This window comes from Gymnoscopelus braueri (genome assembly GCF_963280865.1).
Source record: "Gymnoscopelus braueri genome assembly, chromosome: 20".
Classification (NCBI taxonomy): domain Eukaryota; kingdom Metazoa; phylum Chordata; class Actinopteri; order Myctophiformes; family Myctophidae; genus Gymnoscopelus; species Gymnoscopelus braueri.
In genome coordinates this window covers 28,908,849-28,927,177 of record NC_137622.1, presented here as the reverse complement: position 1 = coordinate 28,927,177, position 18,329 = coordinate 28,908,849, and the positions used below count along the sequence as shown (strand labels likewise).

The following is an 18,329-nucleotide window of genomic DNA, read 5'->3' as shown; positions in this document are numbered from 1 at the left end:
AGCAATTTACCAATATTTACAAGCAACTGAAGTGGAAAAAATGGCAACCAAAGTAATCAAAGTCAACCAAAGAACAAGATTTTTGTACAGGATCTCCTCATTGGTCAGTAGGAATACATTAAGGATTCTAGCAGGAGCACTCATCCAATGTCACTATATGACTATGCATGCACCTCATGGTATCATAACACCACAAAGGCCTTAAAAACAAGGCTCCAGACATCCCAAAACAAACTGGTCAGGCTACTGCTTGGCCTCACACCTACAGTACAACTCATTTAACCCCTGCTCATTTTGCTAGGGTGGGATGGCTCAGGGTAGAGGACAGAGTACAGCAACTTGCAATGGGCCTGGTCTACAAGATACACTACACTACACACCCATGTACCTGTCAAACTACTTCAAAAATGTCACAGACGTTTACAATCACAACACCAGAGGGAGCACCACAAATCATGTTCAACCCAGATTTGGCTCAAACAAGGATTACATTTGTTCTACTACTATGCCACAAACATGTGGAATGCCCTACAGTCACAAAAAGGGTGAATCCTTACACTCCTTCAAAACCGCTCTAAAAGAGCACTAACAGGTGACTGCGATTCTGAACTGGCCCCTTGATTACCAGTGGTGTAAAGTAACTAAGTACATTTACTCAAGTACTGTACTTAAGTACAATTTTGAGGTATTTTTTACTTTACTGGAGTATTTCCAATTTTCAGTACTTTTACTTCTACTCCACTACATCTCAGAGGCAAATATTGTACTTTCACTCCACTACAATTATTTCAAAACTTTAGTTACTAGTTACTTTGCAATTAGCAATTATTATATTATAAAACATACATTAACCACTTTAGCCCTATTTTATACCTAGGCTATTTGAAAATAGCCGATCTACAAGCTCACAGTAGATCGGCTATTTTCAAACATTTTAGTACTTTTACTTTTGGTACTTTAAGTACATTTTGATACCAATACTTTTGTATTTTAACTCAAGTACATTTTTAATTACGGACTTTTACTTGTAACGGAGTATTTCTATATTGCAGTATTGATACTTTTACTTAAGTAAAATATCTGACTACTTTTTCCACCACTGTTGATTACTACTAGTTTATATGATGTTTATGCATATAGTATTGTATATCTGCCTGTAATTAAATGTTTCGATGAATTGAGTACACAGGACCCCAATGGAAACAAGACATAGTGCTTTCTGGGGTATAATCCTCTTAGCAGACCTACTTTCCTGTGTTTTTTTTTGCAAACTGCTAATAAAGTATTCAATCAATCAGTCAATTACAGGAAAACAAGGACAAAGTCGCTTATAATAATCAGACATGGCAACACTGGTCTGTGTAAATGTATGTGAGCGAGGGTGGATAACTGCGCATGAGCTGCGCATATTAACAGCTACACAAATCTGCACAGATCTACAAGCGAACAACGCGGCCCATTCGTCGCGAATGTGACGCTTTGATTGCGTGTAGAATGTAGATCTGCTGTTTTGGAGCCGAGCTAACGGAATCGATTCGAATCTCCTCCGCGATGTAAAATTGCGAATGGACGCAAGCAGAAAAAGAAGACTATAATACCAATATGTCTTTCCTTTTTTTTGGCCTACATTTTTAATACAACCACAAGCAGGTACAACGAACCAGTGTCACCTGGGGAATGTCAGTTCGACTTAAAAACAATATATATATATCATTAAGTTGTAACAATTTAATAGTTTTTAATTTAACTTTTTTTTAAAGCTTGTTTTTAGCTTGTGTTCATCCTTTTAAAAAATATTTCAAAAAATAATGTATTTATAATCGATTTGTACCAACCCGGAAAGAGAAATATAGTGTTTCCGGTCGGCCGCAATAGAGAGTCGTCAGACAGCAAACATGGCGACTGCAGGAGGCTCCGTGTCTTCCCTGTGGACCGAGGTGAACCGCTGTGGACAGAATGGAGACTACACACGGGCCTTAAAGGCCATCAGCAGAAGTAAGGCTTGATCTCTCCTATTTTATATGTTAGTGTCCTTTTGTTCTGGGACCTAACTGTGTCACCACATCGCCCCAAGATGTGGCTGCAGATCCAGCTGTTAGCATGTTAGCCGGGCCGTGCTAACTGGGACCAGTGTTGCCATGTCGGCTTATTATAAGCGACTTTGGGCTTGTTTTTCTGTAAAGTTACTTGTTAATATTGGTAGTTGCGAGTTGCGGTTTTGTTTCTAAAGGTTAGTTGCTTTTTTGGGCCTTGCCTCCATGTCGTTTAAACCAGTGGTTCTTAAACATTTTCATTAATATGTATCTGTCTTTAACCCCCATGATCCATCTGAAAATGTTTTGTACAAGGGAATCCATACAAGATTTGTGGTGTTTCAGAAATCTTCCAAATCTTCCACATTTTATTTCATTTTTTAAAAATAGCAGTGACACGTTGTGAGCTTGTAGATAGGCTATTTTGAAATAGCCAATGTATATACACTGTAGGTTTAAAGTTCTCATGTCGCTTCATTTGGTCTTGTTTTCCTAGACCTGGTTGCTTATTTCTCTCGCAAAACCTGGCAACTCTGCTAACTGTAACTACTGTAGCAGCTCTTTGGCTTACTGGCGACATCTTAAAAACACCAAATCATAGTTTAAATCTTGTACAAGTCGTCGCCGTTATTTGCTGTAACGTGATATCTTAACAATCAAGTTATTTTATGTGTTTGGTTTTAAATAAAGAGACACATTTAGCCCTGAAGTGTGTCCTTATTTATTGACCAGTGACGTGTCCCATGTCAGCTAGCTGGCTTAGAAGAACATTTGGTTACATACCTATTGGAAATTTAAAGTGGTGTAAAGTAACAAAGTACATGTACTCAAGCACCATTTTGAGGTATTTTTTACTTTACTAGAGTATTTCCAATGTTCAATACTTCTACTCCATTACATCCCAGAGGAAAATGTAGTACTTTTACTCCACTACAATTATTGGACAACTAGTTACTAGTTTACTGGTTACTTACTGTAGATTATAAATATTATTACAAAACTTACATTAACCACTTCAGCCCTATATAGACTCACAACGCGTCGCGACGTGTTGTGACTTGTGAGCTTGCAGATCTGCTATTTTCAAATTATTTTATACATGACTTTGAAAACATGAAATGGAAGTTTTCTGCATAATGAGTACTTATACTTTTGGTACTTTAAGTATATTTTTATGCCAATACTGTTTACTCAAGTAAATTCTGAATACCAGACTTGTACTTGTAACAGAGTATTTCTGCATTGTAGTATTGATACTTTCACTTAAGTAAAAAATGTGAGTACTTCTTCCACCTCTGAATAGTTACATATACAAGTCTCTAAAATACTGAGAAAGTCGGCAACAAACAGATAACAGTTCATCACAACCTGAATGTGAACATTAATGACATTAATGAAAATGTTTAACAATCAAGAGGCACTGTTCAGCATTGTATTGGCTTTATTGTGGTGTTTGTAAACAGACAAACACACTTTGTCTGTTTACAAGTGAAGCTTCCCCATCTAAAGCTAAATGGCAATTAAGTGTTACCAGTGCCACTGTAAAGTGTTTGTAGTCAGGTCACTTAATGTCTATTTTTCTGCTTCTAGAGTTAATTCAATGCTGTTAGCTGGCAGTGGTGTAAATTAACTAGGTACATTTACTCAAGTATTGTACTTAAGTACAATTTTGAGTTATTTATTTTTTACTTTACTGGAGTATTTCTTGTTTTCAGTACTTTTACTTCTACTACACTACATCTCAGAGACAAATATTGTACTTTTTGACTTCACTACAATTTGTTAAGATTCGATTTTAGAGAAACATACATTTCAGCCATTTGAAAATAGCCGATCTACAAGCTCACAATGCGTTGCGATGCATCGTAAGGTCGTAGATCTGCTATTTTCTAAAGAATTTTATACATTTGAAAACTTGTGAAATGGGACATTCTGCATAATGAGTACTTAATTTTGAATTCCAGACTTTTACATGTAACAGAGTATTTCTACATTACAGTATTGATACTTTTACTTAAGTAAAAAAATTAAATACTTTTCCCACCACGGGCTGTTAGCTGGTACTTGTTGTGCAGAACTAGATCCTCTTTGCTGAAACGTTATGACGCCACACAAGTTATCTGAAGTAGAACTGCCATCTCTGAGGCTAGATTTATTTATTTTTCTTGGAGAGGTTCTACTGTGACTGACTTAGAAATTGACAGATTTGTTCCTCAGGTTTAAGTATTATGACTTGTTAACTCATATAGTGCCAATGACGTCTTTTGACGTCCGTTTTCAGTGTGCCATTAGTGACAATGACGTCACCTCTCTGTTTCTTTTTAATCTCAAAGGAACTAGGAGAAAACTATTTTCAAAAAGTTAATGCTCCATCCACTTCAATGTTAAAATGTAAACGGAGAAAAAAAATTCTCCGTTTGATCCATAATGCCTTTGGCATATGGATCAACAAGCTTGAAATAAGCCTGGCAGTGAATGAGTAAAAAAAAAATAAAGGGATTTGTTTGGTGTGTTTTTATATTTTTCACCTTTTTAATGGATGATGATGTAAACAGGAATACTGTGCAAAGCACCATTGCTGTTAAAATAAATTAATGAAAAAATAAATAAAAGAACCGTTGGCTACATTTTCATCATCTAGCTATATATAAATTATATAAACATTCAGTAGCTATGATGATTAATACATGCATGTTACACTTCAGATAATACTTTACTGTCTGATGGATACGCTGTCTGTAATGGTCGTGTATCAGTGTGTGTTTGTGTGTGTGTGTTTGTTTGTGTGCATATATAATTCAGTTGTATGCCAATGACCTGTTATATTAAATATGTTTTGTCGTTCTCTTGCAGTTTTGCATGAGGTCAAGGATGATGTGACAGCCCTGCACTGTAAAATCGTATGTCTCGTCCAAAATGGAAGCTTCAAAGAGGCACTGAATGTCATGAACCAACATTCAAAGGCCCTACCCAGGTATACTGTGTCTTATCATCGGTTTTTATATTTTGTTAAACTCTAGTATGCTAAAAAAAAAGCTCAATATTAAATCATAAATAATACAGCGTGATATGTGCAGCTTTCTGGTAACATTAAATCAAAGAGCATAACATCTTCTGGGCACACAATCATTAACCCATGATGGTACAGGCTACAGCCGTTGTCAATTGCCTTAAAAAATGTGAGTACTTCTTCCACCTCTGAATAGTTACATATACAAGTCTCTAAAATACTGAGAAAGTCGGAAACAAACTTAACTGATAACAGTTCATCACAACCTGAATGTGAACAATAATGAAAATGTTTAGAAATCAAGAGGCACTGTTCAGCATTGTGTTGGCTTTAGTTGTTATTGTCACTTTGTCTGTTTAAAAGTGAAGCTTTCTCATCTATTTAAGCTAAATGGTAATTAAGTAATTACCAGTGCCACTGTAAAGTGTTTAGTAGTCGGGTCACTTAATGTCAATTTTCTCTGCTTCTAGAGTTACTTATTGGTGGTGACTTAATCCTTTTACTAATTATCTCTTTCAGTGATCTTGTTGTTTTCGAGAAGGCCTACTGTGAGTACCGGCTGAACAGAGTGGAAAGTGCCCTGAAGACCATTGAAAGTGCTTCTGAGCAGACGGACAAATTGAAGGAGCTCTATGGCCAAGTGGTGAGGCTGTTTTGAGACCTGATATGTTAAACGGTGTCATGCTTAGGCCTTATTAAAAACACCTATATGCCTCACCAGAGGAGATTTAAAACACATTATTAGGGTTGAATGCACTGCTTTAGTGAATTGAGTCAATGAAAAGAGAGTCTAAGAACAGTGCATAGCTTTTAATATTGCATTGCAATGATGCAAAGCATTGTTGAGAAATCAACAGAAACCCGACTAAATTTGGCTTGTATTTATAGTTTTTTTTAGAATAGCCAATTATTTTTTAGCCCTTTTTCTCCCCAATTTAGTCGTTATGCCAATTGATTCCTCCCCACACACATTTCTGGACATAAACCATTATTTTGGCTGAGAATGAACCCTCCCTGCTGACTGACTGGACCCGTCTCTCATTCTTTTCCTTGGCCTAGCTTTACAGACTGGAGCGCTATGATGAATGCAAGGCTGTGTACACAGACCTTATCAGGAACTCCCAGGACGAATATGAGGAGGAGAGAAAGACCAACCTGTCTGCTGTGGTCGCTGCTATGAGTCAGTGGGAGGACTCGTCCCTGGTGAGTGCAAATGCATTTATTATGTCAAAACATTGAGCTCGCACTCTTTCTCTGTGGGACTTGCAAGGAGACTATTGCTTTTCTGTGAGTTTTGGAGGAATTTCAGGGCATTTTGATCCATATATCGATAGAGATAGCAGAAGAGGTTTCCTTTGTGTGTGTGTGTTGTTTATCATCTTTTATTAATAATTAGCCTGATATAGTTGCTCATTGGGATATATTTGCTGGTACCACAAATATTTGTTATCTGGCTCATGCCTAGTCTACAGCATTTTGCAGATCACATGGCAGTGAGTTAGCATATGAAGCATATTACTTATGAATGGAAGTTCATTTAAGGAAATTAACTTTTAAATAAATAAATAAATGCATATCTCCAGATATGCCAATATTGTTCAATAGGGAAAACGTTTACTTAAGTTTCAACCACATAAGCCCTATTTTATACTTTGGCTATTTAGAAATAGTCAATCTACAACCTCACAATGTGTAGTGACACGTGAGCTTGAATATCAGCTATTTTCGAAAAATATTGACATGCCTAGAGTAAGGATGCCAGGGTAAATGTGGTTAAGACGTTTAAGTGACACGTCTTCCAGTGGTTGTAATTCTATTATTTCTCAATTTATTTCATGCATTCATGTTGTGTTGTTCCAGTAAACAATTGGTCACTCTCTTCATTTTCCTCCATGCCTGTGGGCTGCAGGATGATCTTGGCCTTCCTGAGACAACATATGAGCTTTGCTACAATTCTTCCTGCACTCTTATTGGTCAAGGAAAGCTTACAGAGGCCCTCAATAAACTTCGACAAGCAGAAGGTCAGTCTCCTTTTATTGTTAGCTCACTGTTGATTTGCTTTTTCATCCAGACCTTCAGACCTGTCTTTTATTGAGCTTTGTTTTGTTTTTCAGAGCTTTGCAGAGTTTCCTTGAGTGAAGATTCAGTAAGTGTTCATTCATATTTCTAAACAGATTTTCGGAAATGTAACAATATATTCTCTAATGTAGTCTGGTTTATTTTTTCGCCCCTAAGACTTAAGTATTTGTCATTGGGATTACAAGATCATGCATACAATAATGCAACTTATGGTTTAGATTTAGACTATCTTTTGAGTCTATTCCATTATTTTCTCGTCCTTTCCTTTGTTTCAAAGGACAAATCTGTATGGGAAGTCATGGTGTTATAAAAGGAAATAAGAGTCTGCACACTGGTAATGCTGAAAGAGCTTTTTCAGCATTAAACCCGTATGCAGACTCTTATTTCCTTTTGTGATACTGCTGCTTGTGTTGCACCTGGGCCACGGATGTGCGCGCACTACCTTCCTCAAGTCATGGTGTTGTCTCTCTGTTGCAGGATGTGACCGAGGAGGACATAGAGTCTGAGCTGGCTGTCATCCACTCGCAGATGGCCTACATCATGCAGTTACAAGGTCGGCCAGAGGATGCGCTGCAGCTCTACAACCAGGTCATCAAGCTCAAGTGAGTCAAAACAGTCATTCCCAATATGTATTCCTTGAGGATTTAGAGCCATTATTGGAAATTCCATAATTTTCTCTAATAGGTGTGGTTTAATTGCAGGCCATCTGATGTGGGGCTGCTTGCTGTGACTGCCAACAACATCATTACAATAAACAAGGTTGGTAAATTATAAACATTTTAAGCATGTTTAGTTCAATAGAATAATAGGCATATAATAAATGCAAACTTTTAAATCGTAACGTATGTTATCACTCTTCCGACAGTGTCATTTCCCCCATCGTAACATTTAAACTAGGGTGGGGCAATATATATATAAATTGATATTATCATCACAATACCATTATCAACACGATCAATATTGAGGTATTTGGTGAAAAGTATTGTGATATTTGATTTGTCCATATCGCCGAGCCCTAATTCAAACACTGGTTTAAAAATAAAGGAAGGGTTTTCATTGTATTTCTGAGAGGAGTGCTATTGTCTGCTCTTACAGGACCAAAACGTGTTTGACTCGAAGAAGAAGGTGAAGCTGACCAGCGCTGAGGGTGTGGAGTACAAACTAGCGAAGAAGCAGCTGCAGGCCATAGACTTCAACAAAGCTCTCCTGGCCATGTACACCAACCAGGTACAGTTGAGCCTAATTTATTCTTCGCCAAGCCACACGATCATGTGGCAAAGTACAAATGAACCCTTATGCTTCAAGATATTCTATAATATAGTTTGACATCCTATCGCAGCAACCACAGCTAAAGGAGCTAATTAAATGCAAGCCTCTAAACTGGGCGGTATCTACTTTTTCATACCGTCATACTTTCCTGACATTTTACTGGGGTGTATGGTACTGGATATGACGTGTTTGTGTAAAGAATTAAATAAATACACATACACACCTGTATCATCCACAGCCAATAAGTACAGGATGCCGTTTCTGTTCTCTTTCTATGATACTGTAAAGTAAATTAGAAAATGGTGAACATTTTCCAAGATAAAGGGTTAATCCGCTGTTTGCTGCTCCTCAACAGGCTGAACAGTGCAGGAAGCTGTCATCCAGTCTCCAGAACCAGAACCCAGGTCACCCCCGGCCGGTACTGATCCAGGTTGCCCAACTTTGCAGGGAGAAACAGTACAGCAAGGCCATCGAGCTACTGCAGGTACAACAGTCTACTCTACTTTCCATGTTTCTGTACTGTTTATATAGATTTTGATGTAATTTATAAAGCACTATGAGATAGATTGAGCTTCTACGTCTACGGTATATTAAGTAATTTTATTCATAATCCCCTTTCTCATTAGTCCCTCCATATTTGCAGTGACATTGTGTATGTTATATTTCAGTGGAAGTTTCTCATTGATTCTTATGCTCTGGGAATAGGCATGTCAATTTAATTCTGAATTGTATCATTCCTCTCTTCGGGTCTCCGCTGAGCCAAGCCAATTTTTTTACATGAATGGCTGTTTGGTCTTTTTAATCAGATTTATGGAAAGACTATGACGTCCATCGAGGAAATTGACATGTCTATTATCCATTTTTAATGTTTTATACTTCATCAAATAACGCTATCCTTTCTCTTTTCAGCAATTCTCAGATCAACATCCAGAGAGTGCAGCCGACATTAAGCTAACAATGGCACAACTCTACTTGATTCAAGGTATCAGCAAATGTTCTCAACTTATTTTGTATGGCTTATTTTAACTTATTTGCCAAGAATAGAAGTGTACCCTGTAAAGCCAAATTAAAAACGTACATATAGGCGCTCGGGTGGGGCAGTGGTAAAATAGCTGTCCACCTCCACGGAGGTTGTGCGTTCCGAATCCATCCCGTGGTGCATCCGGCTTTGTCGAGCGTCTACGCCAACACACTATGCCTGTGTTCGGGGGAGGAAAGCCGGACGGGGAGTTTGACTGCTCGTGATCTGGGCTGGGGCGGCACCTGTCCGCAGGGAATGTTGGGCGGGAGGAGTAGGATGAAGGCTCTACGTCCTCCCGGTGGGGGCTCCTCGCTGGTAGGCGAGTCAGTAGGACGCAACAGCAGTGACGACACAGAAAAATGTGTGGGGAAGAATTAATTGGCATAACTAAATTGGGGAGAAAAATGGGTAAAAAGCAAAAAAAAAAAAACTTAGTCATAGCATTCCATATTGTTCCTGGTGACCTCATTATCACTGTATCCATCAGTTATCTGAGGAAAAAGCTGAAGAGTTAAAACCGTGATTTTCTTTCTACAGGTCATGTTACAAAAGCATGTGACATCTTGCGGTCAATTGAAGAATTCAAGCACAAACCAGGAATGGTATGTCCAAATTAAACTCAATACAATGTGTACAATCTTCAATCAGAAAATGTTTTTGTTTTTGTTTTTGGTCAGCGGTATAGTGGTTAAAAGGGCAAATTCACATACACAATGGTTTGGTAGACAACAGTGGGGTTCCCATGCGGTACTCATCGCACACACTGCACTGATGGGTTGGCTCCTCATTTGCATGAATTTGCATTCTGCGTGGGCAGGCACAAGAATAAACATCCAGCCCATGGCCTTTGCGCAAGCCAACGTTGAACATGAATGGCACTGGAAAGACTATACTTGGAAATAAATACTCTTAATTTAACCTAAGGAGTGGTGAATTTATTAATGAAGTAACGGAAACACCTAATCATTGTGTCTGTGTGCGTGTCAGTGAGGAGATGGAGTGACATGAAGTGAAAGGAGATTAATTTGAATGTAAATCAGTTGTTGTTGTTGCCACTGTAAGTAACTTATCTCGCCAATGAGAGGGAGAGAGAGTGAGTGTTCCTGTGTCAGACAGTGTAAGTATTATTGGGGCGTACCTCATTTATAGTTTGCGGTTATGCTGCATGTAAATTTTAGATTTGCACATTATCATCATCATGCCAGCTGTTTGTGTGTAGTTTTTTTTATTTACTTTTTGTATTGTTTTGTTGTAATGCTCATGGTTGAAACTAAGTCACAAAAGTGATTGTTTAGAGCTCGTTATAGGTGTGTGGACTGCGACTGTATTACTATTGTGTGTGACTGGTGTGTCATGGGACACAGACTGATCAGACATGATATGTACGGCTTAGTATGTGTATATGACCAGAGGGCCACTAGAATCCTTCAATAACCAGAAGCATATAGTGTCCCAATCCAACCCTACCTGCACTCAAACTATTTCAACAACTAGACAGTAGGCAGGGTGTGGCTGTGATAGGCCAGCTTTTTAAAAACGAGAATTGCTTTATCTCTAAAGTCTTTACCTTTTTAATGCGTGACTGTGATCAGAGGCAGACAAGATAATGGTGGTTTATCAGTGGATTCTTGCCAGTCTACGTAAAAAAACACCATGATACCAGACAATACATGGCATTGCACTGCCACCTGTCTGCAAGTCCCCTACACACAGACCAAATAATGAACAATCCAAGAGCACCCCACAACTTCCACAAGAGTCGAATCCCACCAAACATAAGCACACACCTAGCAGACTACCCTAGGTTTGAGTTGTGCTTACCCGTTGTTGTCTGCCGACCGTCTTCTGTGGGAATTTTCAGCTTAAGTGACCACCTCCTAGTCTGTACCCTTATATACCCTCATATGTGTGTTCAAGTACAAGGCAATATACACAGAGGAGGTTACCACCCATTGATATTGTTTATTTTCAATAAGACATCCTCACACTTCAATGCTAATCCAATTAATGACGGTAAATACTTTCTTAGGTTTCAGCTCTGGTAACGATGTACTCCCATGAAGAAGACATTGACAGCGCCATTGATGTCTTTAGTCAAGCTATTCAGCATTACCAAGACACGCAGGTTTGTTTTTATTTATTTAATATACAGTGCGTGTGTGTGTAACATTATGTAATGACGCTACCGTGGGATGTGTTTCTTGAAGCCGTGGGACACTGTACATCCTTGAAAGGACACGTTTGTTTTTAGTAGCCTACTGCTATTTTGAGATTCATTCAGATTCATTCATAAAATGCTTTCAAATGAAACCAGCTTTACATAACGTTCGAACATGAACCTGTTTTGTAATTATAAACTGGATAATGTACTTGAGAATATGTTATCTTGTGCTTTTGTCTTGTGGTGTTATTGTCTCCGCCAGGCCGAAAGGCATGGCGAGAGAGTATGTTTTTCCCCCCTGTCTGTCCGTCCGTCTGTCCGTGTGTGTGTCCGTCCGTCCGTCTGTGACCAGCTAATCTCTGGCACCGTTGGCTTGATCGCAGCGAAACTGTGCACACACACTCCCTGGATGCCAATTCAGAACTTCTGCCCCACATTTTTCTCATGGGCCTTTTATAGCGCCACCAGGAGGCCGATTTGTGCAAAACATCTTTTTTGACAGTACTCCTACAGATTTTGTCCAAAAAATACGCAAATCGGTACACAGTATCTCTATAGTCATTAAACGAAACGGGTCTTTCAGATTTTTCATATTCCATCCTGATTGGCTAAAAATATCTTCCAAAGTTTGCAGGAGTGCTCCATTTTGAACAAAATGCCTCAAATCATGAACATAGCATGCAATTTCCGTCAAGTTTTGCACACACATTCCCATTAGGCCGAGAAAGAAAGAAATACCATTTGACATTTTTCAAATCAGCCAGGCGCTATAACAGGCCGATTCGTGTTTTTAAAACTTTTTATGCACACTCCCTAGATGTCATGGAAAAACCTTTGCCCTGCATTTTTCACATCTGCCTTTTATAGCGCCACCAGGAGGCCGACTTATGTAAAACACATTATTTTGTACTACAACTTCCAATTTTATCCAAATTTCACGCAAATCGGTACACATGATCTCTATAGTCATGTGATCAAGACAGATGTGTTTGATTCTTCATATTCCATCCTGATTGGCTAAGATTGACAGCTAAAGTTTGCATTATTGGCTTGCTTTGAATAAAATTCCACAAATCATGAACGATTGCGGTCAAACTTTGCACGCACATTCACACTATGTTGAGGAACAAATGCTACCCTTTTAACATTGGCCTGTTATAGCGCCACCAGCAGGTCTAATTTAGAAAAACGAATGTTTTTAACAAAATGCCTCAAATCATGAATGTAGTCAGTGTCCGATTGTCGTGCAAGGCCTAAGAAGAAATTGCACCCTTTTCACATTGGCCTATTATAGCGCCACCAGGAGGGCACAATAGCGTACCTGACCTGGCGGAGACCTGTGCTCCGAGGAGCACTTTTTCTAGTTATTACTTGTACTAGATGGATATTCAGACTGAAAATAAGTTTCAAGTGGTTTCCACTCTCCATATAGGGGCATGTTACCTCAGTAGGAAAATAATACAATCTGCACAGCAGTGTTTTGCTCTCATTGTGTAATTTATTCGGTGGAAAGGTTTTGAGCCCGGGAGGCTCTTACTCAGACGGTAAAGACAGACTATTGAGTAAGGTCTGAGGGAGAGAGCCTCCCGGCTCAATATGTTACCACCGAATAAATTCCACAATGGGAGCATAACACTTGCGTGCAGATTTTATTATTTTCCTACGGTTAGAAGTTTTGATCCAGCACCCAGCCCAGCAGGTTATGGGATGTCCTTTGTCGCCTTTTCATGCATCATGCACTTCTGTGACATAACGGAGACACACTTTGGGACTTTTCGCACCTTGCAAATGAGTGTACCAGTGTCACGTTTTAGGACATTCACTGTTAACATTACAAATGCGTGTGACGTATTAAGCCAAATTTAATATCTACAAGTTTCCTAGGCCGTTGTGGGCATCACTTCCTGCCGATTTGATACCTGATCAAATCGACAGGAAGTGATGCCCACAATGCCTTAGGAAACTTGTGGATAGGATATGGTCTATTGTGAATTGCCCTACACTAAGTAAAAGGCAAATATCCACATCAGGGACATTAATTATTTAATCCTTACTCAATACCAGCCTGGATCCACCCCACACCTCGCCCTCGTACGGGAAGCTGCCAATTTCAAGTTGAAGCACGGACGGAAAAAAGAGGCTATCAGTGATCTGGAGCAGCTTTGGAAGTGAGTACAGCTCCAAAGACTTGAGCTAAAATAATGACATGGCCATTCCCAGTGTCCAGCTTTGCTTATTCTGTTGTTGTTTTCAGTTTGGATTTGGCAACGTCCAAGGCCAAGCACACCCGAAGCTGTTAAAAACAGACCTGGGGGCACATGTTTAGATAATATTTGAAACCATAAAAAAAAAATCTCTGATTTTAACCACCTTATTTTATGTCTTCATGCGACTGTGTCATGCAGTCAAAATATGTGAGCTTGTAAATGATATTTTCGGAAAAATACGATATTTTTAGGTTATAATGACATGACCTAAATGGGGACGCCAGGTTAAAAGTCGTTGAACTACTGCCCCCTTGTGTGTTATTGTACGTATGTAATTGTTTGGCGGTTGTCAGATGAATTTTAAGATTGTTTGTTTTCTCCCAACTAAAGACAGAACACCAATGACATCCACACATTGGCACAGCTCATCTCGGCCTATTCCTTGGTGGACACGGACAAAGCCAAATCGTATCCTTTCACCTGTTTGACATCATCGTCTGAAATGCAACAAACTAAGATGTTACTATTGAGTCTAATGGAGCGCTATTTATCAAGACACTGAATTGCACACAAATAATTTACAATGCTTTACATTATTAGAGTATGTTATTTGCACAGTTCATTTCTATGTTATCCATTATGGTGTTGTTGGAGCATCCCCCCCCCCCCCCAGAGCTATATTCTTTAAAAAGCTATATACTTTTGGAAAAGTGCCATATCTCTTCTTTTTTTTTTATTACTACAGGTTACAGGATTATTATTGTTACATGAGGTCATACACATTATTATTACCTTCTTAACAATGTTCTCCAGCCTGAGTAAGCACCTTCCATCTCCCGACAAAATGGCTTTCAACGTGGATGTAGACGAGCTAGAGAACTCGCACGGTGCAAACTATATCAGGAAGAAAGCTGCTAAAGTTACAGGAGAAAACCTGCCCAAAGAGCAAGGGTGAGCCACTATTCCAAATAATCACTTCATGCATCAGAAGGCAATGCAATACATTATCACGTCAAGGCAAATTAACGCGTATGTATAAGAAAGTGAATACGTAACAATAGTGTCAATTCATGATATATTGTGGCCTGCCTGTGATATGCCACAAATGTTAACAATTCTGTGGTGCTTTTTCACTGCACAAATTCACTGATTTGTTAATGGACAATACTTTTTTATATGATGAATTTTACATATCCTAACCAGACTTTGCTCTCCTCACAGCCAAGGTGATATCAAAAAGAAGAAGAAGAAAAAGAAAGGTATTTGCTATTGCTTGAAAATAGTTTCTTTGGTGTAGTCTGTCCTGCTGATGTCATGCCTTGCAGACTCAAACACTCGTTCTGTTATGTCACTATTACGGTACTAGTTTTCGGTGATATTGCTTGCATTTTTTATTTGAGATAGCAATTATTTTCTGCCTCCATCCGTCTTTGTCCACTTATCCGGAGTTGGGTCACGGAGGTAGCAGTTCCAGCAGAGAATCCCAGACTTCCTTTTCCACATTAGCCAGGTCTAACTGGGAGATCCCAAGGCATTTCCAGACCAGTGTGGAGATATAACCCCCCATCTGGTCCTTGGTCTGCCCTGTGGTCTCTGACCAGCTGGGCATGCCTGAAAATCTTCCTGGGGAGGTGCCCTGGAGGCATACTTACTAGATGTCTTAACCACCTCAACTGGCTTTTTTCTACATAAAGTTAGCAGCGGCTCTATGCTGACTCTCATGGATGACGTGACATTTTTACTCTATCCGTAAGGGAGATGCAAGCTAACCTCCTGAGAAAACCATTTCAGCCACAATCCATGATCTTGTTGTTTAGGTTATGACCCCCGCCCATACAGCTCCTGCTGTTCCCATTTCTCTGGCTGATCTCCCACTCTGTTCTCCCTCACTCGAGAACAAGAAAGAGATTCTTGAATTCTTTCACTTGGGGTGTACAATCCACTGGTTTCGTGCTTAGAACCATTTTCTGTCTGTCAATGTATATTGTGCTGACATGTAAACCAGTCACCAATTTGGGTTCCTAGAACAAAGATATATACCTGATGATGATTCAATTTTTTCTGTTACTTTTAGGCAAGTTACCCAAGAACTTTGACCCTACATCAACCCCTGACCCAGAGAGATGGATGCCCATGAGGGAGCGCACCTACTACAGGGGCAAGAAGAAGGGTAAGAAGAACCAGCAGGTGGGGAAAGGCACGCAGGGAGCATCGGCAGCAGCGTGCGCCGAACTGTAAGTAAACTTAACACAATGACAAAGTATGACTTAGTATTCAGCACATTAACGTATACAGCACATTAACGCAAACCCTTAAAAATTAAAAGGATATAAAAAGAAAATATACAACATATGAAAGACTATCTCAAGACAAAATAAATTATTTTTTGTTTGTCTTTTGTCTTTTCCATTTCCCCAGTCACTGTACACCTTTTCAACAATACCAAAAAATCACTTAAATCAGCTATTGTGTGCTATTTGCAAATTTGCTCCTGTAAGCAGCTGTCCTTGAAACAATGTTTCCAGATAGTTTTCCTCTGAATATTCCCTGAGCATTGATTGCTCTGGGAATGTTCAGAGGAAATAAATTGATAATCAGTCAGTGACTGAGATTTTCCCCTGGCTCTGTTACAGAAGGCTTCAAGTAATTATTTGATTTCCCCCAAAATGGATGTATAATGTTTTGGAAACAAATCTATGCACCTAAAGCCTGAGTTATACTTGGTTGTGGCAGGTGTTGGGCACCGAAAATACTCCATCTACAAGCTCAAAACACATCACAACGCAAAGCATAGGCTTGTAGGTCGGCTGTTTTTGGTGCATGACACTGGTAACTAAGTATAAATCAGGCACAAAGTTGTTCTGTAATTTCCAGCATTTGGGTAGCCTTCAATGAAACACCACTTTGTTTTATTCAAGGGATGCCAGTAAGACGGCTAGCAGCCCCCCAACTTCCCCAAGACCAGGCTCTGCATCTGGCTCTGCTCCAAGCAGTGCTGGGGTCCCTCCTCGCCAGCAGAAACCTGGGGCCGCCTCAGGGGCCACTCGCAAGAAGGTCCCCCAAAAGAAGAAGAAGAGTGGGAAAGGAGGCTGGTAGTCTGTGGGGATTGAGCAGCACACACAAGGCAGACGAGAAGAGGCGGCTTGTAGAATGCATCCGACCATGTGTGCCCAGGAAGTCAATGATTTTTTTTAAATGTTTTTTTTTCATGATAAATCACAAGCATTGTGATTTATGCATCCTTTTTCTGAAGTTCTTTTTTTTTTTAGACAGTTATGTACAAATACAAAGTCTTAGTTATTGTATGTATTTCAGGGGCTGTAACTGCTCATATCAGATAAATAAAAGAGTTGATGGTAATTGCCAGAGACCTCATTTGTGTTATTGTAAAGAACTGCCCTGTTTTTTGTTGAGGTGCATATTTCAACTTCTTCTTACGTCCTCTTAAATATGCATAAATTATTGTTAATTTAAAACTCGAGAGACTAGAATGACGTTCATCATGGCTGATACTTTATGCCCATTTTTTTCTGTCCTCACTACCTGAGTTATTCTGATTTTTAAGAAATAGTAATTGGAATATCTACGGCATGTTGTTTTTGGAACCGTTTATGACCAGAACATATTTCGGCTGAACATGTGACCCTGTTTGTTGTATCTTAATAAAAAGTTCCTGAACAACAGTCATGGTTAGCCTTTCCATCTTTTTCAAATGAAATGAGGATGTCTTTTTTATCAGTCTACTTTCCCCAGCTTAAACCATAGCGTTTATGTGGGGTTGGGCTAAACGATATGAAAGCTACAGTTTATTTAATTTTTAATGATCCGATTGAAGCACGATCCTGAGACTTTTGTTTGAATTGTCTCTGTAGTTTAGTCATTTCCAATTCCCTCCATGTGTAGGCCTACTATGGTTCGTGCCACAGCCTTTACTGTTGGTCTGGGAGGATGTAGACATCCTGTGGTGGACAGTAACAAAATACATTTAAGTACTGTACTTGAGTACATTTTTGGAGTAAATATACTTTTACACCACTACATTTAAACACATATTGTACTTTTGACTGCACTACTTTTCTAGTACATAATGAACTAACCACTAAGCCATATTTCAAATGTAGTGAAAATAGATCTACAAGCAATATGACAAATTCTGAACGTGTAGGTCTGCTATTTTCACTTTATTTTTTCCCCGGAAAATCTTTCTATTTTGGTGTAAAATCGCAGTTTCAATACAGCAATGCATTCATACCAAAAATGTACTTTGTAACTTTTGAATACTTAGTATCTTTAAAAGGATATGTACCTTTGAATACTTTATTATTTTTAAAAAGTTAAGTACAAATTTGACAGCAACTTTCACTTGTAGTTGAGTAATATTTGAACTCATGCGGGTGCTTTGCTACTTTGTTACTTTGTCCACCACTGGTGTGTAGACAATAACCTGTCCCCTCTGATACACATGGAGTTGCCATCAGCTTTTCCCCTGACAGGAGTTTCACAAAGAGCTCATGCAAAGGGTCCCTACTTTTTAACTCTGGTCCCTACT

At 39.1% G+C, this 18,329-nt stretch overlaps 1 protein-coding gene across 1 annotated transcript; it reads left to right on the top strand.

Annotated features, from left to right (window-relative positions):
• Positions 1-1,848: 1,848 nt before the first annotated feature.
• On the top strand, positions 1,849-17,104 carry srp72 (signal recognition particle 72). The gene is made up of 19 exons (XM_080415402.1): positions 1,849-1,995; positions 4,887-5,007; positions 5,563-5,686; positions 6,103-6,246; positions 6,953-7,064; positions 7,158-7,189; positions 7,600-7,724; positions 7,824-7,881; positions 8,218-8,349; positions 8,747-8,875; positions 9,301-9,373; positions 9,950-10,014; positions 11,442-11,537; positions 13,638-13,741; positions 14,171-14,248; positions 14,594-14,731; positions 15,002-15,039; positions 15,855-16,014; positions 16,699-17,104. Exons 1-19 carry the CDS (start codon positions 1,896-1,898, stop codon positions 16,874-16,876), a joined length of 2,007 nt encoding a protein of 668 aa, XP_080271528.1. The 5' UTR covers positions 1,849-1,895; the 3' UTR covers positions 16,877-17,104.
• The last annotated feature ends 1,225 nt before the right edge of the window (positions 17,105-18,329 follow it).